Genomic DNA, 26582 nt, shown 5'->3' on the forward strand with positions numbered 1-26582 from the left:
CAATCCGTAGATCATTTTCTGGGAGACTAACAAACAGTTTATAGTCGGAAGAGCGCAGATCATTCTATAGTCGAGATATTGTGAATCTTTATTTAGAGAAGATTCGTCTTTAGAGGAAATAGTATAAATCGGAGAGATATTACACTCTATAGTTGCTGGACTACAATTGTCTACAATCGAGAGCTTATAAACATAACTATGTATGGGCAAGAGACTTCAGTACAGTCTAAAGCCAAGAAAAAATATGACATATTTTAGTTATTCAACCTAAATAAATCATAAATCTACAATTAATGTTAAGCTATAACAAACTTAAAAAGCTTTTACATTTATGATATTTACAAAAGAGTATATATATATATATAAAAAGCTTTATGTATACTTTGAATTCCTAATTTAAACATCATAAAATAACATTATACACTGAAAATAAACCCAAATAAAAAAACATCCGTTTTTTTCTCCTCTTCCTAGAAAAAACAAAGAATATAAACGAATAAATTGTTTATATTTTAAATGAATTGTTTATATTACCCAATGATAACAACTACAACAAAACAAGAGAAATACATTGTACTATTGTTTACTTAGTTGTGTACACAGTATATATGTATGTATATTTTTTCCAGTGTATATTTTGTATACAGACATTAATAATTTTTTTTTTTTTGGTGTTTGAGTTTGAATTTTGTTAGCATTTTTATAGAACTGTAGTCTGTTGGTCTGAGCAAGAGGTAGTATGCTGTCAAGGCAGGCAGGCAGACAGACAGACATCGAAATAAACCAATTCCCTGCACTATTTGCTGTGATGTGTCCTTCTGACTGTCTATGAACGAACAGAGAGCAGTCAGCCTGGCAGCAGCGGTAGCTTTATGTCCATTTTGTTCTATAATGTTCGTCCTTTAATTTGTTTTGTGTGGAAAATTTATTATCTTGTCATCTTTCTAGCACCAAAATATATTTATTTTGTTGTCAGTTTTTGTTTATATATGAATGGTTGGTTATATAAATAAAGGTAAATAAAATAAAATGAAATAAAAGTGAAATGGTATGAAATTAGTTTGTTTTTTTATTTTATTTAACAAATTTTTACATAACGTAACGTGTAAAAACAACGTTAACGTAAAGTAAAAGTCAGCACAACATTTATATAGTTAGGGGCACAATTTGTTTATTTGTTTTTTTAACATATTTTTTTTTTTGTTCTCATATAAACAATAAAAATGTTTAAATTATTTATGAAAAATTACAAAAAAAAGAGTTTTTCTCAATGCTATTACAAAATTCATTTATTTGCTTATTTTCTTGCTAGCATTTTCTTTTTAGCATTTTTTTCCATTTTATTTTTTTATAATTAAATTTTCAAGGTTTGAGGCTATAAGAGCAAAAGTACAGAAAAATATATAATCGAGTACTTTTTTTCCTAAAACATATAAAAAGTCAGTTTTATTTTAATATTTTTCCTTTTTTTTCGAACATATTTTACGCATCCTTTGTTAACGGTAACGGTTTTTGACTACGCTGGGGAATTGTTCCAGTTTTTCATGCCATTTGACTTTGTTTCATTATAAATATTTTTTTTTATTCTTTTACTTCTGTTGATGAAAAATGCTTGGAGTATTATTCTGTCCGTTTTTCATTTTTTTGCCATTTTTGTTTTTGAGTAAAATCATTCTCATTGATATTGGTATACGAACACACTCACACACAACTATTGGACAGAAGTAGAATATGAACGAACAAGACAGTTGACAGATAAGATTACCAGCTTGGCTTTGATGTTAATTTAAATTGACAATAACCTGGGAATACAAACGAAACGTATAGCAAGCTATAACAAGTATTGCAAATATACTATAGAGTACAATATTTCATATATTTCTCAAACTACTACAAAATATAGTTTCATTTCTTGTATGTGTGTGTGTTAGTGTTTGATTAAAATTTCATTTTTTGAAAATTCTTGTTAGTTAAGCTTTTGAAATGTTAATTAGACTTAACTAATGACAGATTTTCAATTAAATTTGTTAATAATTGATCTTTGACAAAATATTGCTTTTAAGCTAAATTATATTTGTATAGCAAAACATAAAAGACTTGTTTGATATATCAATCTATACCTCAGGGTTGAGAGCAACGTCACGTAACTATGTAATTGGTCCCAAAAAAACTTTTATTAGAATTATATGTAAAACAAAAGAGAGACTATATAACAATATATAGCCATGAAACAATTGAAACAGATTATATATAAAAGTCGAAAGACTAAAGAAGAACTTTAAACACGAGAATCTATAGCACTTTTTAAAGCCAGGACACTATAGTACAGCCTAGGGACTATAAAGAGACTATAGAACTACTGCAGCTAAAGACTATTAAATTTCGATAACTTCAAAACATACAAGAGATATAGATATAGATCAGTCTATAGTGGATAGGCTATAAAAATGTCTTTAGCCAAGAGGCCATAGATCAATCCATAATCCAGTGACTATAGAATTGTATTGGAGAGCCATCACAACTGTTATATTCGAGAAACAACAAAGCTTTTTACAATCGAGATACATTAAACATTCTACTCTAAAGACTATTAAACAGTCTTGACTCTAGAGTAGAGAGACAATAGACTATTTTGTAGGAAAGAAAGTAGGGATCGTATATATATTCAAGAAACTATTGAACCGGTAACAATAGATAGAGTATAGAATAGTCATGAGTCTAAAGATCATTATACAACTGAGAGATAACAAAAAAGTTAAGTGTTAAGTTATGCAAGTCAAAAACTATTGAGCTTTCAACAGTGGCAAAACTATAAAACTAAAGGCTACAAAACTATCTACAATCAATAAACTTTACTTTAATTCTTAGAGAATACTTCAATCAACAAACTATTGAGAAAGAGATTATAGATCTGTCTATAGTTTAGTGACTATAGAACTACTCCTGGACTATTGAACTATTCGACAGTTAACAGTTTAAGCACGAGGGGAATGTGTGCGTCCAGAGACAACGAAATTGTCGAAAGAACTCCTCCAGTCCAGATATTATAAACTCCATGCAGTATAATTCCTTCTACACAGAAATCGTTTCTCATTCGAAAAACTATAGAATGGTTAACGATAAAAAAAACTACAGAACAGTAAGAGCCCACGAAGCAGTCTTTCATCGATAAACAAAACCTATAGAACTGTCTACAAACAAGAAATTATAGAACTATCGAGAATTTGAGAACTCCTCCAGTACAGTCTAGTATCTATACAGTCTAGCATCTATAGAATTGTTATAAGTCGAAACACTATGAAACTTAATAATAGTCAAAAGAACTCCCCAAGATTAATGAACCCTATGCTGTCAGGAAAACTATCCATACTTGAGAGAGTGCAATCAATATACTAGCAATCTAGCATCGCTTTTTACAGTCTAGAATCGATAACATATAAAACAATCTACTGTCGGGGAACTTTAAAGCATCCATTATTCGAGAGACAGAACTGCAGCACCTGGGATACTATAAAACTGTCTATTGTCGAGAGACTATTGAACAATCTACAAAGAGACCATTTAACATTCAATAGTTCAGAGACTATAAAACTGTCAGGAGTCTCGAGGCTTAAAAGTCTGAAGTCTAGAGATTATAGAATAGTCAATAACAAAGTCGAGAGAAGATAGATATGTATTATAACATTCTCCAGTCAAGTAATTATGCAACCATCTACATTCAAGGGTCTATTAAACATTCATTTAAAATTGATCTTCGGAGTTTGAATAAAACTAAGACTATGAATCAACTTAGAAATTCATCATTTGTTTGCAGGTTTTCATTACTATTGCAGACAAACATGAAGGGTATGCGACTCTATTACAATATAAGTGTGGCATATATAGCTGTTATGTAATATTTATTTGCCGTATAAAATATAATATTACCCTAGTGATTTATATACTTTATAATATCAGGCGTTTTTTTTATTCTTTACTATAAATTAATGAGACAAATATTTTAATTACAACATTAAGTTATAATTAAAATTTTAGACTCTATGCTAATTGCCTTATTCATAACAAATTATCAAAAGTTTTATGAGAACCTTATTCTTACAAAATTAGTTTAATAAACCTTTGATAAAAATTTATTTTGAATAAGGTAATAAAGTTATAATATAAATTTAAGTAGCAGAACACATGTGTGTGTATATTGTTTTATAATTTGCAATAAAGTAAAAAATTAATTATAATTTTTTACGAGCAACTAACAAGTGCTTGTTTTTTACACACGTGTAGCATACTTTACAGCGCCTAATGAATTATTAAACAACACAAAGTAGATTTTTTTGGTTAATAAAAAAAATACACAAGAAAAAAACAAACAAATCCCTTAAGATTTTTTTAAACAAACAACACGCAGGCAAATTCCTTTCTTGAATGTTTTTTAATTTAAATTTAGATTGAAAGAGCGAAATAGGAAAAAAAAAGCGTAAAACTCACCTGAATTTCCCGATAATACAATTGATATAACAAACAACATTGTCATCATAATACAGGTTAAATCATGTCTTAAATGAAAACAACTCCATAAATTTCTACGTCGTATATGTGGGAATATGCCTGATGATGATAATGACGATGATGGTGGCGGTGGTAGTGATAGTGATAGTAAATGTTGTGGTATTTGTGTTCTACTACTCCCCGATGAAGGCGATGCCAATGATGTTGTTGATGTGAGTACTGTTGATTTTATAGTTTCTATTGAAGTTAATGTCGTTTCCGTTTTCGTCGTCGTTGTTAAAATTTTATTGCATCCCAGTGACGCCGCTCTAATTTCACTATCACTACTAGCACACCCTCTCTGTATATCCGGCCTTCTGCTTCTTCTACTGCTTAAGAGCGACTCTGCGGGAGTTGGACGCTTAAAATGAAATGCTTCCATAATATTTGCCAAAAAAGGTAAAAGCTGCCAAGTTTCTTTTATTTCGACACCTGGCTAAATTTTTTTAGGGGGATCAACAAACCAAAAACAATTTCAAAAGTTGTATTGTTTATTTAAAATTTTCACTCTCTCTCTCTTTTAGCCACCGTCTGCTTACACTGCTTTACTTTGTTTGTTCCTTTTTGATTTTTTTGTAGGATCTAGGCAATTTACAAATGAATCCTTGTTTATTTATTTATACAGGAGGCTACTAATGGCGATTGTGCTGTTTGTTGTTGCTACTGCTGTGGCATGACTAGTGCTACATCTCATTAATACTGGAACTGTTTGTAAAATATGATGAGGCCAATGTAAAAGCAGGAGGCAATCGTTATACAACATGCTGATGCTGGTGGCTTTGGCTTTCTCAAATGATGAATGTCCTGGTGTCGTGTTGTGTTGTTTTTTTTTATTTTATTTGCGGTTGAAATGGTTTTCCTTTTATTCGTTTTGTTGTTTATTTATATATATTTTGTTGTTATTTTTTTCTCGTTGGCTTTGTGGTCTTGGTATTGTTATTGTTGTTGTTGCTATTTTTATAGCTTAATCATAAAATATTTATTTATTCATTCATTTGTTTATTTATTTTTGTGGCTCTGTGCTTTTATTTTTCTGCTGTATAGCCTGTGTCCATTGTATGATTATTGATTGTCCTTGTAATCTGCAAATACAAAGAAAACAAACCACCCAAAAAAGGCTTTAATTATAAGCTCAAGGTTAGCAAAGGATCAAAAGTGAAAGGATTTTATTTAAATAAAGTTGTTTGTCCTGCAAAACGTATGTATGTCCCGTTGTTTATTTTTATTGTCAAAGGATTTTTTATTTTACGAATTTTTTTTTCTATGTTTTAAAACTGAAAAGACTAGACTATATACTAGACTATAGATTAGACTATAGACTAGACTATAGATTAGACTATAGACTAGACTATAGACTAGACTATAGACTAGACTATAGATTAGACTATAGACTAGACTATAGACTAGACTATAGACTAGACTATAGACTAGACTATAGACTAGACTATAGACTAGACTATAGACTAGACTATAGACTAGACTATAGACTAGACTATAGACTAGACTATAGACTAGACTATAGACTAGACTATAGACTAGACTATAGACTAGACTATAGACTAGACTATAGACTAGACTATAGACTAGACTATAGACTAGACTATAGACTAGACTATAGACTAGACTATAGACTAGACTATAGACTAGACTATAGACTAGACTATAGACTAGACTATAGACTAGACTATAGACTAGACTATAGACTAGACTATAGACTAGACTATAGACTAGACTATAGACTAGACTATAGACTAGACTATAGACTAGACTATAGACTAGACTATAGACTAGACTATAGACTAGACTATAGACTAGACTATAGACTAGACTATAGACTAGACTATAGACTAGACTATAGACTAGACTATAGACTAGACTATAGACTAGACTATAGACTAGACTATAGACTAGACTATAGACTAGACTATAGACTAGACTATAGACTAGACTATAGACTAGACTATAGACTAGACTATAGACTAGACTATAGACTAGACTATAGACTAGACTATAGACTAGACTATAGACTAGACTATAGACTAGACTATAGACTAGACTATAGACTAGACTATAGACTAGACTATAGACTAGACTATAGACTAGACTATAGACTAGACTATAGACTAGACTATAGACTAGACTATAGACTAGACTATAGACTAGACTATAGACTAGACTATAGACTAGACTATAGACTAGACTATAGACTAGACTATAGACTAGACTATAGACTAGACTATAGACTAGACTATAGACTAGACTATAGACTAGACTATAGACTAGACTATAGACTAGACTATAGACTAGACTATAGACTAGACTATAGACTAGACTATAGACTAGACTATAGACTAGACTATAGACTAGACTATAGACTAGACTATAGACTAGACTATAGACTAGACTATAGACTAGACTAGACTATAGACTAGACTATGACTAGACTATAGACTAGACTATAGACTAGACTATAGACTAGACTATAGACTAGACTATAGACTAGACTATAGACTAGACTATAGACTAGACTATAGACTAGACTATTGACTAGACTATAGACTAGACTATAGACTAGACTATAGACTAGACTATAGACTAGACTATAGACTAGACTATAGACTAGACTATAGACTAGACTATAGACTAGACCATAGACTAGACTATAGACTAGACTATAGACTAGACTATAGACTAGACTATAGACTAGAACATAGAATAAACTTGGCTACATAGAAACCCTACTGATAATTTAAGGGTTAAAATAACAAAATGTCCTTTAAGTACTTAAATCAAAATAAAAGTCATATATATTAAAATATAAGTTTTCCAAAAACAAATTACATAAATTTAAAATTATAAAAATGTTCTAACCCTTTCGAACATTCTAAAACAAGTTGTACACATATTAAATTATTTTATTGACATTAACATTTATGACAAACATTTTGTATTAAATTAAAATATTTCAGAAATACAGTTTAAAATGTTATATTTTTAGGAAACTAAATTTAAATATTGTATATCATTAAAAAGTTGATTAAACTTTTTAACACAAACATACTTATTCTAGAGAATATTTGTGTTATACCCAACTATCAGTTGGAGCTTTTTAAAAACCTCAGTATGTTAAGGATTCAAATGAAGTCCTTAAATTAACTGAAATCCTTAAAGAAGAATTATTTTTTTATTAATATGTGAGTATTATATTTAATCTAATGTTGTTTTTTTTATACATATTGATTTAGGTTATTTAATTTTTGTCTTAAAATGTTATCCCCATTTTGTCCTATTTACAAACACAGCCTTTAAACTCAATCCTTTGTTCTTTAATACATTTTACTACAAAGCATTCTAAAATATGCTTTTTTGCCATGAGCACAATTTAATAAATTTTTTTAGATTTTTTTTTTTTAATTTTGAATTGTCGGCAGTTTCCATTTTTTCTCGTTTCGTCGTATTTTAATATGCACATTTGTTCATAATGCCAATGTCCATTTTCCTTTTAAAAGAAAATTTTTGGTGAATTTAATTTTTAGAGAATTTTTTTAACACAGACCAACAACATTTGAAAATGTCGTAATCCTGAGAGCAAGTTAGATGTAGAGATACAAGCCAATGCAAAATAAAAGCGGCGGCGCAACCATTTAAGGTCGGCGGTGGCGGCGGCGGCGGCTTATAAAATAAAATATCGGAGGCGGCTAAATTTTTGGCTTAATTAAACTTTTTTTGCAAAAATTGGCCTTATAAGCGTTTATTATATTAAAAAAATCTCTCTATAATAGTCTGTTATGTAGAAACCTGTCATTATATAAGTTTTATAAGCGGGCTTAGCTTTTGAGCCGAAAGAAGTCGGCGGCAGTTTGCGAAATATTACCGGCGGCCACCCGCCCTATTTGAGCCACTTTTCTTTGTATCTATAGTTAGACGTTTCGAAAGGATAAGTTAGTTAGTTAGTTAGTTAGTTAGTTAGTTAGTTAGTTAGTTAGTTAGTTAGTTAGTTAGTTAGTTAGTTAGTTAGTTAGTTAGTTAGATAGTTGGGGCCTTAGGTGAGTATCATATCTTCAGCTTCCGGTCTGTCAAACTAGAGCACAAGCCTACCGAATGCTACACACTTATTTTATAGACCCTTCTTAAAGTAAAACTTAAAAAATCGGTTTTCAACAAAAGTCATTCAATACCTTAACCTTAAGCAATAAAGACATCAAAATCAGCCAAAATCCTTTACCATAAATTTTCATATTTCCATTATAAAGTCAAATGTGTTCCTTTTCTTTTGTGTAAATAAATGCTACCTTTAAAAATCTTTTACAAAACCTTAAAATTTTCAAAAACAAAAAAATTAAAACCCCTGTAAATTTCCTTCAACTTTAAGAGGATTAACATTAAGCTCTAGCTGGACATTACCTCTCATATCAGTTTCTTTTGTATTATTTTTAACACTTACTGTAAAATTTCCATTTCAACTCTTTTTATATGTTTTCTTCTTTCATTTCTTGCATTCCCTACCTCTTCATATTCTTATTTATTTATGTATGTACATAATAATATTCATTTTATTCCTTTTTTTTTGTTTAAACGCGTTCATACAATATATAATTATTCGTATTATGATCATAATACTTCTATTACTACTACAACGACGTCATGGCGTCAAGGTTGTTGTGATTCTTTTCGAAAGATATGCAACAGAAGAATAGATATGAGTGAAGGAGTCCAACCGTGCTATCCATCCATCCAACCATCCTTTATTTGTAAGTATTAAGCTCAACCATAGCCAACAAGCAAACAAATAAGACCAGAAATTCAAGCCCATAAGCAAACCCTTAACACTCCATTGATATCTGGTTGCCATTCATTTTCATTTCGTTTGTATTGTGTTCAGTTGTGTTGCATTTGTCCCTATAAAACGAGACTATTGTTGCTGCCAAAAGACAATGGGTAACAAGGGATACATCTACTTTTTTGTCCTTTTTTGTTATTTTACTCTTTTTCTGTCTTTTTGTATTTGTTGTAACTGCTGTTATACAGTAGACTATGTCCTGTCATTATCTTAACATTTCATTGTAGTCACAACCATTTCATTATCATACGTACTATATAATGTGGCATATAATATACATAGAAAAGGTACACCATTTCCAATTTACTTTTTATAAAGACAAACATTAATTTTCTTTTTCGTTTAATATTAATTTTATAAAAAACTTTTGTCAAAATTTCGTAGTTTTATTTTTATAGAAATTGTACCTTTGTTTTCTTTTGAAAATTTTTATGGAACTTTCTTTTAAAAAAATTTTTTTTTTAATTTTCTTTTAACAGAATAATTTCATTGGATTTTCTTTTAATAGAAAAATTTTGTTGAATTGTCTTTTATTAAAAAATTTTCATTAATTTTTTTATAGAAAATATTTCGTTCAATTTATAGAAAGTTTTCATAAATTTTCTTTCTATGGAAAATTTTTATAAAAATTTCCTTTTATAGAAAACTATCGTTAAATTTTCTTCCTATAGAAAATTTTCGTAAAATTTTTTTTTTATAGAAAATGTTTCGTTAAATTTTATAGATATTTTCGCTAAATATTCTATGTAAAGCAAATTTTCGTTCAATTAATACAAAGTTTTCATAATTTTTCTTTTTATAGAAAGTTTTCATAAAATTTTCCTTTTATAGAAAATTTAATTAATAAACATTCTTCTAATAGAAAATGTTCATTATTTTTTATAAAAAATTTTCGGCTCTTTACTTTAGGCGAACTGGCCAAAAGCGGTTATAGGACACGTCATCAATGTATACTGGACAAATTGGAAGGTTAACACAATCATCGAACGTGCCTGATCGGATACCAGACACAGAATATGTCGGAAACTTTGAAACGCTGATCAAAGATAAAATGTCATGGTCAAACGGAACATTAGAGCAAATACCAGTAGGAGTCCGTTGTTACAGGGATGGCTCTAAATTGGGGAATAAAATGGAGCTGGGGTTCTATATTGAAGATCCAGAAGCAAAAATATACCACCTTTTACCAAATCATAACACAAGCTTCCAGGCAGAAGTACGAGCAATAACGGAATGCGTAAATTGGATTGGACTAAATATGGCGCCCACAGCGCTTAATATATTTACCGACAGCCAGAAGGCAATTAGGGCGATATCAGGAGATTGTACTAAATATAATACAGTATTGGATTGTAAGAAAGTTTTAACTGAATACTCTCCCAGAGGTAAGGGTACCAACCCACTCGGGAGTCGAAAGAGCGAATGTAATAACTTTAAAGGGAAGGGAGCTCGAGGCAGTTAATCTGACAAACGCAAAACCATTCGACGCAACAAAAGCTAAACTAAAAATATGGGTGAGAGAATCCCATAAGACCTCTTGGAATAATTAAACAGTTGGTCGAACCACGAAAATCCTATGTGGTGACCCTGATGAGAGCAAAACGAAAAATCTCCTCAAAATGAGCATGACTGAAGTTAGTATGATAGTACGTATTCTGAGTGGACACACAGGTTTACGAGCACATTTATGCAAAATTGGACATGCGGATTCAGCCGGACAGGGAAACTCTGGAGCACTTTCTTTGCTACTGCCAGGCATTCGTCGAAGTTATATCCAAGTATCTTGGAAGTGATGTTTATCCGGAAATAACATTCCTGACTTACACTGATTGGAACATTCTTAGGAATTACGTTCAGGAAACTGAGTTTCTGAAAAATAATTCATTCAGTTCCCTTTTTCTTCTCATGAAGAAAAATGTGGCCTAGGTGTATTTCTTCGGATTTGATGTAGTATACATACTCCTATCAACCTTACCTTAATTTTCGTTAAAATTAATTTTTAGAAAATTTTTTTTATAAAAAATTTTCGATAAATTTTCTTTTTATAAAAATTTTTGTTAAATTTCTATTTTCGTTGAATTTTATTTTTATAAAAATATTTTTTATTAAAAACCTTTCTTAAATTATCTTTTAATATAAAATTTTTATTTTATAGAATTTTTTTGTAGAAAATTCTTGGAAATGGTGTTGTTGAAATTCTACACTTTGTCGCTTTCACAGTTCTTTTTTTAAGTTCAACAGCCATTATAAATTTCATTTCTGTTTCTTTATTCATGGAATTTTTATTTAATTTTTCTTTTTATTTATTTCTTTTATTGTATGGAACTACTAGGAAAATTAAGAAAAAAAATTAAAAAGGATTTTCTTGTAATGTGTTTCACAATCTCGATGTAGAATTTCGTTATCTCCAAGTAATAAACATGACTAAATAACCGGGCTAAAAGACTCGAAAGAATAGAGATAAAATGTTGGCAAAAAAAAACAGGAAAAAACACACACAAAGTGAAAAGAATATTTTAGCATAAAGAATTATGTAACAATTAATGTTCATAAAAAATGGCTAAAGCTCCATTAAAAATGGCCTAAATTGTGTTGTGTCGTTAAAAGCCAAGCACTCCAACTGGCAAAGAAACTCATAAATGACTTAGAAAGGCTGGTGAATGTGTCAGTGTCTCTGTCATTGGTTCAGGCTCAGTCTCAGGCACTGACACTGTCAAAGCAGTCTGTCTAAGCGTTATACTACATTTAATTTACTTTATAGTGCCGCATTGTCGTTAATATTGTTGGACTAAAAAAAGGAACAAAATAAAAACTTAAGAAACATCTTTGATTGTTAGAAACAACTCTGTGAGTTTGTTTGAATATTAAATGTTTTTGTGTGAGTAAGCGGTAATTATTGAATTGTCTAGATCAAAGGCACGAGTTTAACATTTAAATGTTTGAATTAAAATACTTTTCTGGTTGTTATTTATAAATAACACCCGGTTCCCCTTATCCCCTTTTTATTTTTATTATAATTTATTAAGAGAAATAAAAGATAAAGGAAATAAGTGTTTGAAGTTTTTTTTCTAAGAGGGAAGGGGTTATAAAACCGGGTCATTTCCGGTATAACTGTTTATATTTTATAATTGATTTAATTTCTCTATTAATTAAATATACACGGTCTTTATATTTTTGTTATTTTCGTCCGTTGGTACATTACCTTTTCTTTTTTTTGAAAAGGGAATAAAAATATTTTGCTGTTTTGAACATTTATCAAGAGTCCTTGGTTATTTAATTTAGCTTCAAATCCTAAATAAATTTAATCATTAGTATAAGTTATTTATGGTTTGTTTGCTTTTCAAGTTTTTTAATGTTAAAATTGAAATAAATGTTGTGTTATTATTGCTTAATTAAAGATTTAATAAAAATTATATATTTAATAATTATTCATTTTATTAAATTGTTATAACAATAACAAATTAATAAAATTTTCTTTTAATAGAAAATTTTCGTTAAATTTTCTTTTTATTGAAACTTTTCGTTAAATTTTCTTTTAATTGAAACTTTTTGTTAAATTTTTTTTTATTGAAACTTTTCTATAAAAAATTTTTGTTATATCTATAGAAAATTTTCGATAAAATTTTCATTCTATAGAAAATTTTCGATAAAATTTTCATTCTATAGAAAATTTTCTTTCTATAGAAAATTTTCAATAAAATGATTTTCGATAAAATTTTCTTTCTATAAAATGATTTTCGATAAAATTTTCTTTCTATAGAAAATTTTCGATAAAATTTTCTTTCTATAGAAAATTTTCGATAAAATTTTCTTTCTATAGAAAATTTTCGATAAAATTTTCTTTCTATAGAAAATTTTCGATAAAATTTTCTTTCTATAGAAAATTTTCGATATAATTTTCTTTCTATAGAAATTTTTCGATATAATTTTCTTTCTATAGAAATTTTTCAATAAAATTTTCTTTCAATAGAAAATTTTCAATAAAATTTTCTTTCAATAGAAAATTTTCAATAAAATTTTCTTTCAATAGAAAATTTTCAATAAAATTTTCTTTCAATAGAAAATTTTCAATACAATTTTCTTTCTATAGAAAATTTTCAATACAATTTTCTTTCTATAGAAAATTTTCAATAAAATTTTCTTTCTATACAAAACTGTGGAAAATATTTTCTTTTTATAGAAAACTGTCGAAAATATTTTCTTTTAATAGAAAATTTTTGATAAATTATAAAGTCCTTTGTTGTTTAGAAAATGTTTAATTTTCTTTAATATTTTGTATAGAAAATGTTCGATTAATATTTTTTAAATTTGATAAAATATTGTTTTCAGTTTTGACAAATCGTTTCATTCAAAATATAAAAGTGAGAAAAAATATCCAAATGCATGAGCTGGATACGCGTCTCTTTCTAAAGATTTTAAAATGGGCGCATATTGTATGTGTTATGCGCCCTATTTAAATGAATCCTTAGCATAGGTTAGGTATTCGCAAATGGTTTGAAATTATTGCTTAAAAGCTACCTTTAGCTTTAGGTCTTTAAAATTCAGCTAATCTGTGTTATCTGTGTCATCTGTGTAAAATACCTTTTCATAAACGTTAGTAATTTCCAATTAAAAAATCCATTAATCTTCAAATTATACAACTAATAGAAAACAAATTTCTTCTTAAATTTGTCATTTGTATAAAACTTTAATTTTTTAAGTTATTTAAGTTTTTTTTTTAATTTATTTACGAACATCGAAATTTAATTAATTTGTCAATTTTTTTTTGTTATATATATAACATTTTTAAGTAATCAAGGAGAAAAAATATGTATAAAACTGTAGTTTTTTCAAACAATTTAATATCGATATAAAATATTGCATTTGTTTGTGATTTTTTTTAATAAATGCAATTATATACAAAAAATGGATTTAATTTATATATTCAATATATTTAAATTAATATATGCAATATATAGTTTTAAAAATGTAGTATTTTTTTGTTATTAAGTCAAGCAAAAAATTTGACAATGAAGTATGATATGAATGACAACTATTTACTGTTTGCATTACTTTGTTACTATTAAGCGATAAATGATTTAATGAGTTTGTTTACGTTAAACTGAGTTTACCCAATAACCTCATTATCTTGTGTAAACGATTATGAAAGCTTTACTTCTATCTTGCTTTTAACATAGAGTCTGTTCTTTATCTCTGGGCATTGAATGTTAAACTTTTTGCTGGTTTATTTAACGTTTAAAATTATGACGAATATTAATACAAAATCATATTTATAACAAATGGGAAACAATTTTTATCGACATTTTTTTAAATAAGTAATATCAGTTTGTATTAAATCTTTAATAAGTTATTATTTTTATAATATTTTTATCAATTAACAGTTTTTCAATATAAGTGTTTAAGTGTTTCTAAGAAGGAATTAAAAATGCAAATTTTTAAATAACTGTTAACATTCAACAGGTGTTATGAACTTTATAAATAATTTATTGTTAAGTTATAAGTATTTTTTTTTTAATAATAATGTTACCATAACACCAGACTCTTTTTATCTTAGAAAACTGGGGCATTAAAATAAAAACAAAAATATAATGTAAATTTTAAATACCAAAAATAAAAAAACATATGATGAGATAATTGCTTTTTCAAGAAATAAATAATTATATAGAAATAAAAAAACATGAAAAAATTTTGTATGTTAATATGTGATAGCTGAACAGAACATGTTTTATTTAGATAACGATGACAAACGTTTCCTTTAATATATCAAAGGTGTTTGCTGTCATTATCCTCTGTTGAAAACAAGCTTAACAATTCTCACTAGTTGTCAATTTTTCACTCTACTTGAGATAATAATGATTAACGATTCTTTAAACATATGAATAATGTTTGAAAAATGTATTCGGTGTCGTTAGCTAATATTGTCACATAAAAAAAAATTTAAATATGTTCTTTTGTATCATAAAACTCGAAGTTTGTCTTTTCTATAATATTTAAATAAACTTTTTTCTATTTTTTTTTTTTTGTTGGTTAAAAAAAGAATAGGAAGATAATGTTATTATTTGATATTCGAGAATATTCAAAGAATTATATTCTAATTATAATTGATTTGTGAAAAAACGTGGCATATTTTTAGGCTTTAGTTATAATACCAAAATGCTGTTATAATGTTCCGACATTTACCCTAATATTTATGAATGCTTAATAAAGTTATTGATGGTTTGTTGTAGGAATTTTGTATGGAAAATGTGCGTAAGAAACCTAAAATAAGCGATTCATATCTTAATGAATACGGGGGTTAGCCAGCACCCTACTTTTACGAAGCATTGTGCTGAAACTAGGAAATTAGGTTGTGGGAAGGAGGATAGAGTGAGTAGTGTATGTGGACATTTCATTTAAATCTTCTTATATCGAAAGTGGTAGAGAATACCTCTGCAAGAACTTTATTCTACATATGAACAGTGCAGCTGAATAATGAATTTTCCCTTTAGGGTGTTATGCGGTCCACTGACCAATCTACATCAAATGGGTGTGTTCTTAAAGAAATATGGGTGTATTGCAAGAATATACGGGTATGGCAAAAAGTTCTCTAATTTCAGAAGAACATACTCCAATGTAGTATCGATAGAATAGTGAAATACTAACTGGGCCTGTTGTGGGCTTCTTAACCAGTAAATTTTGAAAATTAATACAGGAACAAATATTACTAATTTTGAATGAACCCGAACTACTACATTGACTTGCTTACATACTACAGCAGTCCTTGAATAGGACTTTGAACGTTATTATAACCTTTATACTTGTATCATGGTTTTATAACTTCAAAAAATGGGGATTTACAACAGATGATTTATCTTTAAAAATGCAAAACTCAATAAGTGTTTGCAATATCATTGGGAGCTATTCCAGCTGCAATTGGATAGCTTTTTAAAGTGGCAGGATTCTTACAAATGTAAGAAAATTTAGTATCATAGGAATAGTAACCAAGTGATATTTAAGGACGACTTTGTCTGTGCATATTTAAATTTATTGTTTCTAAATGCCCTCTATCTCTTTCTTTATCTCTCTCTCTCTCATAGTTAGTTGGTTTGAAAGGAGGATGTATATACATGTATATACACCTAGGCCTATATCGGGCCTGTTGTGCGCTCCTTAACCAGTGTCTCAGATGGGACTCGAACCCACCACCTCCGGTCTACCAGACTAGAACAGTAACCACTAACCTACCGGAGGCCAGGAGACCTCTCTCCCTTACTCACTCTCTTGAAAACGCTTCACTTCAACAGCTTTCTATTCCCAAATCTTAAGTGATTCTCTTTCTGGAAATAGTTATATATAAAAGTACGAAGAAGTCCTATTTCAACAATTTCATTAAAAAATGTAAACCCCTTGAGGCGTATAAGTAATATTAATTAAAAACACAAACAATCATATAACTTATACGTTCTATTAACTTATAAGGCTTCCTTAATCAATATACAACATCAAAGAAAATATTATAAAAGTTTTTTGTTTTTGTTTTTTTTTTTTCTCAAATAAATTCTTAACAGTAATTAACATTTTCAATTAAACTTCTGGGAATTTTCTACAAACATATTCTTTTAACCCAATTAACTACTAGTAATATAATCCCTTTAAAACTTTTTTTTTCTCTACTTTATTCAAAACCACAAATAAACTACAAATAATTTAAATAAAATTAAGCTTAATATAAACATATTTACATATGTATGTAAGTATGTATTATTTCTATAAATTTCAATTCTTAGAATTTTGTATTAATTGTATTTAGATTTTCAATAAATTGACAATTATTTTCCATTTCCCAGAAAAATAAATATTTTGTTCATTTTTTTTTTCTTTCCTAAAAATGTCATGTACATCCTCTTTCTTCTCTCTATCGGTTATTCTGTCGTTGAATCAAAATTTACATTTCAAATACAACAAAAATTACATCATGCCCTGCAGTTATAGTCAAACAATCAGTGTTCTCTTGAAATGTCATTTTATAATAGATTAAATTGAAATGGATGTTGTTACTATTTTCGATTCACTTCTCTTAATGTTTTCATTTTCAATTTATAACGAATTTTTTTTTAGATTTCTAATTTTATTCTTAACAGCATCAGCATGCAAAATACATAGTTCATATATGTCAAAGGTTATATTAGGGCTAAAAGGCATATTTGAATTTGTTACTAATTTCTAGTGATTATTTCATTTCAGATAATTTGTAATCATTTTACCTCAAAGCACACTTTTTGTGTATTTGCTTAAATAGGTAAATGAGATTGTGTTAGAAAATAATTAGAAAAAAAATTTTCTTAGAATTTATGCTTCTAAAAATAGTTTTATTTTAACATTGTATAGATGCCTTAAGGTATGCCACGTTTATATTTATAATATTTAGCACAATAAACAAGTTCTTGGAATATTCTCAAAAAAAGTAAGGTTATTGGTTTTTAATTAGGAGAGTGACTGATTTTAAAATAGGATTTTAAAAAAAAATTTGATAATATAAACAAATTTATATCAAATATTGGCTACTGCTAAATTTTACCTTTTTCATGCATTGTGGCAACATGTGGATTCCTCATAAAAAGAACCGCTTATTTTCTGAAACCTTGTTTCGAAGTGAATCGTATTCCATAAAGAGAAAGTGTTCTGTATCAATGATAAGAAATGGTAGACGAAGTGTGTAAGGTCTAAACTATAAGGAATGTCAAACATTACTGAGCTGAGCATTGTCATGGTGGAATAGTTCCCCTTCATGTCTGACTGCACATTCTAGGCATTTGCGAATCATTTGCATTCTATACAGATTTTTTGATGATTTAGCCAGATATCAGCTAATAATAGGTATCATTCTTTTATTCGCACTAAAACGCTACTTGGTAAAGCTCTGTAACCTAGTGCCGATAATTTTTGGTTTAACTTTTGATTTGTCTAATTGACCGAACTTCGCAAAGGATCGATGAAGTTTGGGGTTAGCGTAGTGGATTTATTACCATAAATAATGATTAGATGAATGCTTCGATTAGCTTCCAATGATATATTGAAAGCTCTTATTGAATTTGACAACAAGCCATGCATGCAATAATTGATCTTAAGGATGAAAGGAAAAACTACAAAACAAAAACAAATTTAAAATAACGAGAGAATTCTAGAACAAGTCATGACAAAACTATTCGCAATTGAAGACTATATACACAGTTAATGCCTAAAAGTATGCAACCTTTTTTGTTTAAATAATAAAAACAATGTTCTCGAAATATTTTCGAATTTAATTAAAACAGAGAAGCTCAATATTGTCATTACATGGCACGAGTGATAGGGTAAGAAAATTCTGCTGACGCTAAGTTGATACACATACACTAAAGGTTTAATTCTTCTTCTTTTTATAATGAGCAATATCAGTTGGTTTGCTTTCAACTTAAAAAACAAAATCAAATCAGTTGCTGCTTTACCAACACAAATGAAACTATGGTAGACTATGGTAGTATTTGTTTGAGCATCTCTGAATTAAAACTAAACTTTTTAACTAAAGGGTCTAATAAACCATTTTACGTTTCGTGTTTGTGCGAATGCTTGCGTTTTGTTTGTACAAAGTTAAAAAATTTAGATTTTTACACAAATTTTTGTCAAACAGTTTGTTGTCATTAAAAACATTTTTTATAAAATTTTAATTTTTAGGAAAAATTGCATGTTCACAGCGACGTGAAAATATCGGTGTTTGTAAGAGCCACGTGTGTGTGTGGGAATGAAAAAGTATGTTTGTCAAGCCACATGTGTTATATCTATTCCAATTTTCAACCATACATAAAGAATTTATTTCCGTTTCCTATTTTCAACAAGTCAAAGATTCTCATCAACAAGACTTAAGGAACTTTTTGTTTAGATTCATAAAATTTTAGATCAATATCTCTACAACTAATCATTTTTACCCAGTATGACATTCTTTTTAAACAAATTATAAAAACCTATAAAAAAAAGTTTCATATTTCAACATTTTCTTTTCACATTCCACTTAAAAATATCTCTCATATACAAATTTTTAATTAAACATTAATAAAGCTTAAAACTAAAACAATCTTAGACAGTTTAACAATTCATAAAATAATATGTTTATTTCATTGTTTAATAACAAAATACATAACAACAGCAAACTTATAACCCATATATATGAATATAAAAATATTAAGAATATTGTATATTTTACACATTATGACATTAAACCCTTTTGAACCCTTGATTATTATTTCTTATTAGATTGTATTAAATTAAATATACTCTAATAACAAACGAACACACACACACACGCACGCACACTCACAAACATCAGTATAAAAAGGTATAAAAAGGGATTTTATATAAATTTGCCAAACAAGAGAAAAAATGATAAACATTTAAACGCTAATATTAAGAAATGGTTTAGCTATTAAAGTATTTGATAAGGATATTGACAAGGAAATGGATAGAAATCAAAGTGACATTAAGTAGGTCAATGAAATAATAATAATAAAAAAAGAAAAGAAAAAGGAAATTTATTGTGAAAATTTATAAAAATAGATTTTTAATCAAAAACTAAAAATTTAAATTTGAATTTTTTCGAAACGTTATAATAGCGCGAGGTGAACTTTATTTAAGAAATTTGTTATGTTGCCTACACGTACTTCTCATTAGCTTTAAGATAAAGATTTAACCTATTTTCTATCTTGTTCATTTTTTAGATATCTTAATAAATCGCGTCGAATGTAGAGAAAAACGTTTTTTTTTTCAAATTAGACTTCAGTGTAATTCAATACTTTGGACTAGAGTTTAGAATTTGTTGTACCATGTAAATTTTAAAACTTTTAAAAAATAGAAAACTTTTTAGTGAAACTAACATAAATAATATAACTATACGTATGATAGTTATTATGGAATTATTTATAACTCATACGCACCCGAAAATAAAAAAAAGCAAAAACGTAATGTCTTGAAAGTTTTCTTTTGTTTAGATATTTTTGTAAAATTAATATTAATAATATATAATAATACGTATGATTGTTATTATGAAATTATTTATAACTCATACGCACTTGAAAAGCAAAATCATTCTAACCCAGGAAAAATTGTATTAGTTCTACAACTAGTTCTAGAAAACATGATTTTAGCCGGACCTCGTTCTACTTTGGCGTTGCGACCAATGATTTTTGTTCGAAATTGTCATTGCCATTGGAACTGGTTCTGAGGAAAGTCGACACTCGTTCTGTGGAATGCTTCTAGTTCTTTAATCAATGATTTTTTTTTTAATTTGTCGACCTCGGAACTAGTTCTAGGAAAGCTGTAGAGAACGTATATACAAATATTTCTTTTTTAGCGTTTTTATTTCAAATTATTAAGATAAGGAGCAATTTTGAGAACTAGAACTAGTAGTATTTAGAACATGTTCTAAAATTTTTCCTGGGAAGTTATTTGTAAAATTTTTTTATCAAAACCTAATACATACAAAACTATTTACTCAATTCCAGAGTAGAGTAAAAACTTGAAGACATTTTTTACAACTTTATTACTCCACTATATAAACTATACAATAATTACAACAACAACAAAAATTTAATTAAATGACTCCAAAAACCTTAACCAAAACTTCTTTATTATTTAAATTCAAAAAATATATACTATTTAAATTCTCTTCTGTGTATAAGCCAATCTATATAGTATCTGCTTTTGAAAGAAATGTAAATTAGAAATATTTTACTTAAAACAACAACAACATAAACAACAAGACATTTTCTTGGAATTTCCCTTTTAAGAATATAAATAACTGCTAGTTAAGAAGTACATTTCTCTAACTAGAAAGTATTTTGTAGAATTTAAAAGAAAAATTCTTAGACATTTTTCATACTACTTACTTATCCAAAAGCTGTTTAAGACAAGTGAAAAAAATTTAAATTAAATAAAGTTTTGTAGTTTTTAAAATGAATCCACATTTCAATCTGTAAAATGATTAAAATGACTTTAAATTGTTGTTTGTCTAAAAAGCCTTTAGATTAGATTTCAGGCCAAAACTTATGGGGAATGAGTTTCATAGGTTTCATAGCTAAAGTCATATTCATTTGCCTATCAATAATGATGATTTTAATACGGATGATTAATATCTATAAGTTCATGTAAAAAGTTTGAGATGAACAATTAAACAATTACGATAACCAAAATCATAAGAGATCGTATGTGACTCCTAGCCAATCAACCAAATCAACAATAATGCCATATTTTCCTGATAAACGTCCAAGTTGTCATAGTCGAACAGTAACAACGACAACAAAGAGTCATTGTATCCAAAAAAAGACAGTGATTTCCACCTACTTGACTCTTATTCGTCACGGATGTATTCTTTGTAAATGAGGGTGATGATACTCGTTAAAAAATAAACTTAAGTTTTTTGTCCATCTCTTCGTAATCTATGAGGTGACAATTGACTAGCATATAAAAAAATAGCTATTCACTTCGACAGTCGGTGGCTAGGTAGTTCAGGACTATACAACCGAACTGCTGGGTAGTTTGTTGATTTTCCTTTAACAATTATTATTTTGAAACAATTTTATTGATTTTCAAAACCCAAACTGCTTGAATTAATGACAAAAATATTGTGGTTAAAAAATTATTTATTTTAGTTTTAAATTTGAGACGTGATCTGTGGAAAACACAGAGTGATAAAAACCGTATATAACTATAGTTTAGTTTGATAAATTTTTTGTAACACATGTTATGATATTAGAATGGTGGATAAAAGCAAAGATAGCTTTCTCAACTTTTGTATTCTTTTATTATTTAGTCAAATTTTGGAGAAATTGGATCTGAAATTTTGGGTTTTTCTATGTTTAGTTTGGAAAATTATACATTAAATTAAAACAAGTAAGAGTTCAGTATTCACCTTTGCAGAATCTTATATAGCCTTCACCATAGACTGTTTAAAATAAGTTTAATATTATAACATTTCCATTTATTTCATATTTTCCATCTCTGCAGTTTACCAATAACTAAACATAAAACAACAAAAAAAAAAAACTAATGCCAAACAAAACAAACTACACAAAATACAAACAAAATCTGCAACAAAGAAAACCAACATACAACCACACATACGCTTTTTCAATAATCGTATGTTGTTGTTGATTTTTTTAAACTAATATTTTCTTTTTTATGAAATTTTCATAGATTATCTCGAATTTTTTCGTATAACTCTGTTATACATGGACAGATATTGTTAATTTCAAATAGAAAACTACTCGAAAGCATGTATGACATAAAGGTAGCTGGGAACTTCAGAAAATGTATTTAAACAAACATATAGACAGATAGACATAGCTTAAACGACTTCATTGTCTATCAATACTCAAAATATATGGTCGGAAAATTATATTAAAGAAATTACAAACGGTATGATAAACTCATATATACCCTTCTCACGAAGGTAAAGGGTATAAAAATAGTACTGAAATACAACAGATTTTGGTGATTTTAAATAACAACTTTTCGATAGAAAACTATTGAATTTTAAAATCCGAAAAAATGTCTGGAGTTCCCAAAAAATTGTAACATACTTACAGACGGACAGACGGAGAGACAGATATGTATATAGAAGGATATCTATTCTAAATTATTCAGTTTTTTCCCATATAATTCTATTCTCTTACTCAATGCTTCATTAACAAGTTATTTTTTAATTTTACCTAAAATAGATTTAACACATATGGGCAATTCCACGAAAAGGTAAACCATGACTGAAAACATAAAACCCTTATAACTTCTGAATTTTTGAAGATAATTCAACATTATCTTTTGTATTACAGACAGACAAATAGACATATAGACGGATATCGACTCTAAATCGGTCAGTTTTTTTCTATATAATTCTATTCTCTTACTCAATGCTTTATTAACAAGTTATTTTATCATTTTACCTAAAATGGAGTTTACACATATGGGCAATTCCACGAAAAGGTAAACCATGGCTGAAAACATAAAACCCTTATAACTTCTGAATTTTTGAAAATAATTCAACAAGACGAAGACTTTTAAAAATTTTTGAGCCTCCATACAAACGGACACGAAAATATCATTTTATAGTTCATAATTCTGTTAATTATGTATACTTATGCCGATTTTCATAACGATTAGATCTCATTTGACCCTAGTTCCATTCAAAGTTAGGTTTCCAAATTAAAAAAAAAAAACACCTAAACGTCCGTAACTCACCTCTAATCACTAGTATTATGATAAAATTTGGTACAAATAAGCTTTATATGAATTTTATGAGGTTTGGTCTATTTTTTACCCTAGTCGCCATATAACTCTAGTTTTATTATTTTTATCTATAACTTGCTTATAGTTCGGCCATGTCCAACTGCACTTTCCTACTCCTTTTGATTTATTGAAGTGTGTGTATACATATATTTCCAAAATATATATTTTAAAAAAAAAATCAGGAGAAAAATCTGTCACATACGATGTGTCAAGTACGATATTTAAAAATGTTTATTATAAATTTATATTATTTTTTTATGTAAAAATTATGGATTACTAATGAAAAATATGTCCCATAGTGTAAGAAATTAAAACAAAAAAGATACACCTACAAAATTCGCAGGATTTCGTAAATATTTATATATATATACTTTTGAAAACACATCCGTTTTTTGTCATGTTTGATATTGCCATATTTTTATCCATATTTTAGAAAACAACGTTCCGAATGGGATGATTCCTTTTGCAAATATAGTATTCTATAAATGGAACAGAATGACAAAATTGTTTTCCAAGTACTCCTAATTTTACAAAATCTGTACCACTCTGAAGGCGTGCGAATGGAATTGCCCATATGTAAAAATCATTATTCTTTTTAAAAACTTTTTATATCGACTAGGGCTACAACCACTTCCTAATCTCTAGTACGCTATAGACAATTAATAAATCTAGTTGATAACGACCACTCATTAGCAAGTAATGTATGAAATAACTACATTACCTAGAATACCTATTACCAAAACTTTGTTTCGACATTTTTTTTTGCAATTATAAAAGTCATGTATAATGGTTATGTCTTTTTCTTAAAAAACATTTATAAGATGTAAACGCATCTGAAGTAACCTTAAAAATACGACTAAGAATCTGTTTATTTAATTTTATGTTAAAGAAATTTAATGAATTTCTTTAAACATAAGAAATTTAATGAATTTCTTTAAGCATATAACAAATCTTCAAAAGAATGTAATAATTTAAAAATTGTTTATCAACAAAAGTTTAAAATTCCTTAAAATTAACGTTGACAAAATGAGGTATTTTCTTAAATAAACTCTGGTTGGCAAAATTCCAATGTAAAAATGTTATTAAAGCAAAAACCAGAGAAAAAAATTAAATACAAAATTTTTTTGTTATTTGTCATAACTACCTGCAGTTGTCTGTTTATATGCTTAATATTGTAGTTGTTTGTTTGTGCTGAATATGAGTTATATCCTTAATTACAATGGCGTCACAACAACAACAACAGCAGCAGTAGAAACGGCAACAAAGTTTATTTGTTGTTTTTGTGGGTTTCGTTGTAATCCGTTGTGGCTGGTTGGGTTGGCTGACATACATTTGCCAACATTTCTTAATAATTCAAAAGTATTTTAAAGTATTCTTCTACACACATACACAAACTCACTTACACATACAGAACAACTTTTTCTTTTTTGAGATTTTTTGTATAATTTTACTTTATTTTATGCTTCTTCTGGCTGTTTTCTTTAGCAGTATTCAAGCTGGAATATTTTTACAAATACACACGTTTTTTAACTTTTTTTTCTAAATATATTTCATTTTTTTCACAATGTTTTATGTTTATTAGTTGTTGGCAGCTGCCAAGGCAGTGCTTGCTGTAAAAAAGCTAACTAGAGTTTTACAGCCGCTTATATTTTAAGCTTCAGTAAGTTATCGATTGTTGTAAAGTAAACACACGTTTTTCATAACTAACGTTAAATACTGTCATTGACACGTTTACAACAAACACTAATATAGATTAATTATTTCCACACACATATTTAGTATTAAAATTTTTAGTTGTATTAGTAGTAAAATGGCGTTTTAAACTGTATATATATTTTTTTCAAACGCCCCTTAACATATACTTTGCTTTTTTATTTCCTTTTCATTTAACAGTATTTAACACTTGTTTGTTGTTGCTGCATATTTTTATCTCACTTGTTTTGTTTAATTATATCACTGACTGCTGCTACTGCAGTTAGTAGATATGGTTGGGTTGTTGACAATTGCTTTGCCCTTGGAATATTTTTATATAGAATTTTTACTCTTCGCCTTTTAAATTCTTTATGTTTTTTCTTATTTCTTTAAGCTTTAATTTATATTTTTCACATTTTACTAAATTTTAAAGAAATTTCGTATTTTTTTTCAATAATTTATTCATAAACAATTCGTGCCTGCACGTTCCAATAGACAGACTGTCTTCCTTTTTTTCTTTGCTCTTAAATATTTTATTATGCCGTAACGCCTTGGCATAGGCCACAGAATCTGTTTTGCCAATGATTTATCTGTATTTTGCACTTGTTTTTCTATATTTTTTAATTTATTTAAAATTTTCTAAATTCCGTTTTTTGCCTCTCTAAGACACCTTTCAATTTCTTTAACTTTAATAAGTCTAAGAGATTCCTTTTAATTATTTTTGTATTAAGTATTTTTCTTAAAAAAAAAAACACACACACAACAACAAAATTACCACATTGCTTTTGACTAAGTGAATGACTAAAATGTTGTGGTGGTCATATACTTTGCTTTTAAAAATTTATACTTTTAACGAAATTCCGTTTTGAGGCGAGACGTCTTTACTACACAATTGAACTAGAAACACTGCCAGAAGGGATGAAAAATATTGCATGAGTTTGCATGGAAATGGAAAGTGAGCTAGCAATAATGATAACAACAACATCCAAATGTTAATGCTCAAAAAGCTTTTGTTTCATTTACAACTTACCAAATAAATAGGAAAATCCAACATGTGTGTGAGTGTGTGTGAAGCAAGGCAAAAAAATTGCTTTAATTTTCATACAAAAAGAGAAAAAGGAAATTTACTTCCCATCAACCTCTCTTAAATAAAACTAACTGTATATATAAAACCATCCAAATATATTGTTTTACAAACCATAACCTTACATTTAGT

The 26582-nt window shown here is 28.0% G+C and overlaps 1 protein-coding gene across 2 annotated transcripts in view; it reads right to left on the minus strand.

Moving 5' to 3' along the window:
* The window catches only part of LOC111677686 (uncharacterized protein DDB_G0271670), a 42021-nt gene extending 15741 nt beyond the window's left edge, over positions 1-26280 (minus strand). Inside the window, exons 1-2 of one of the 2 annotated variants that reach the window (XM_046949485.1) lie at positions 24819-26280; positions 4486-5627 (exon numbers count right to left, since the gene is read on the minus strand). In XM_046949485.1, coding sequence (XP_046805441.1) covers positions 4486-4927 — 442 coding nt within the window. In that variant the 5' untranslated portion in view covers positions 4928-5627; positions 24819-26280. The remainder of the gene's footprint in view (positions 1-4485; positions 5628-24818) is intronic. The other variant, XM_046949486.1, reaches the window with a different exon arrangement.
* Between the last annotated feature and the right edge of the window lie 302 nt (positions 26281-26582).

This window comes from Lucilia cuprina, chromosome 4 (genome assembly GCF_022045245.1).
Source record: "Lucilia cuprina isolate Lc7/37 chromosome 4, ASM2204524v1, whole genome shotgun sequence".
In the NCBI taxonomy this organism is placed as follows: Eukaryota; Metazoa; Arthropoda; class Insecta; order Diptera; family Calliphoridae; genus Lucilia; species Lucilia cuprina.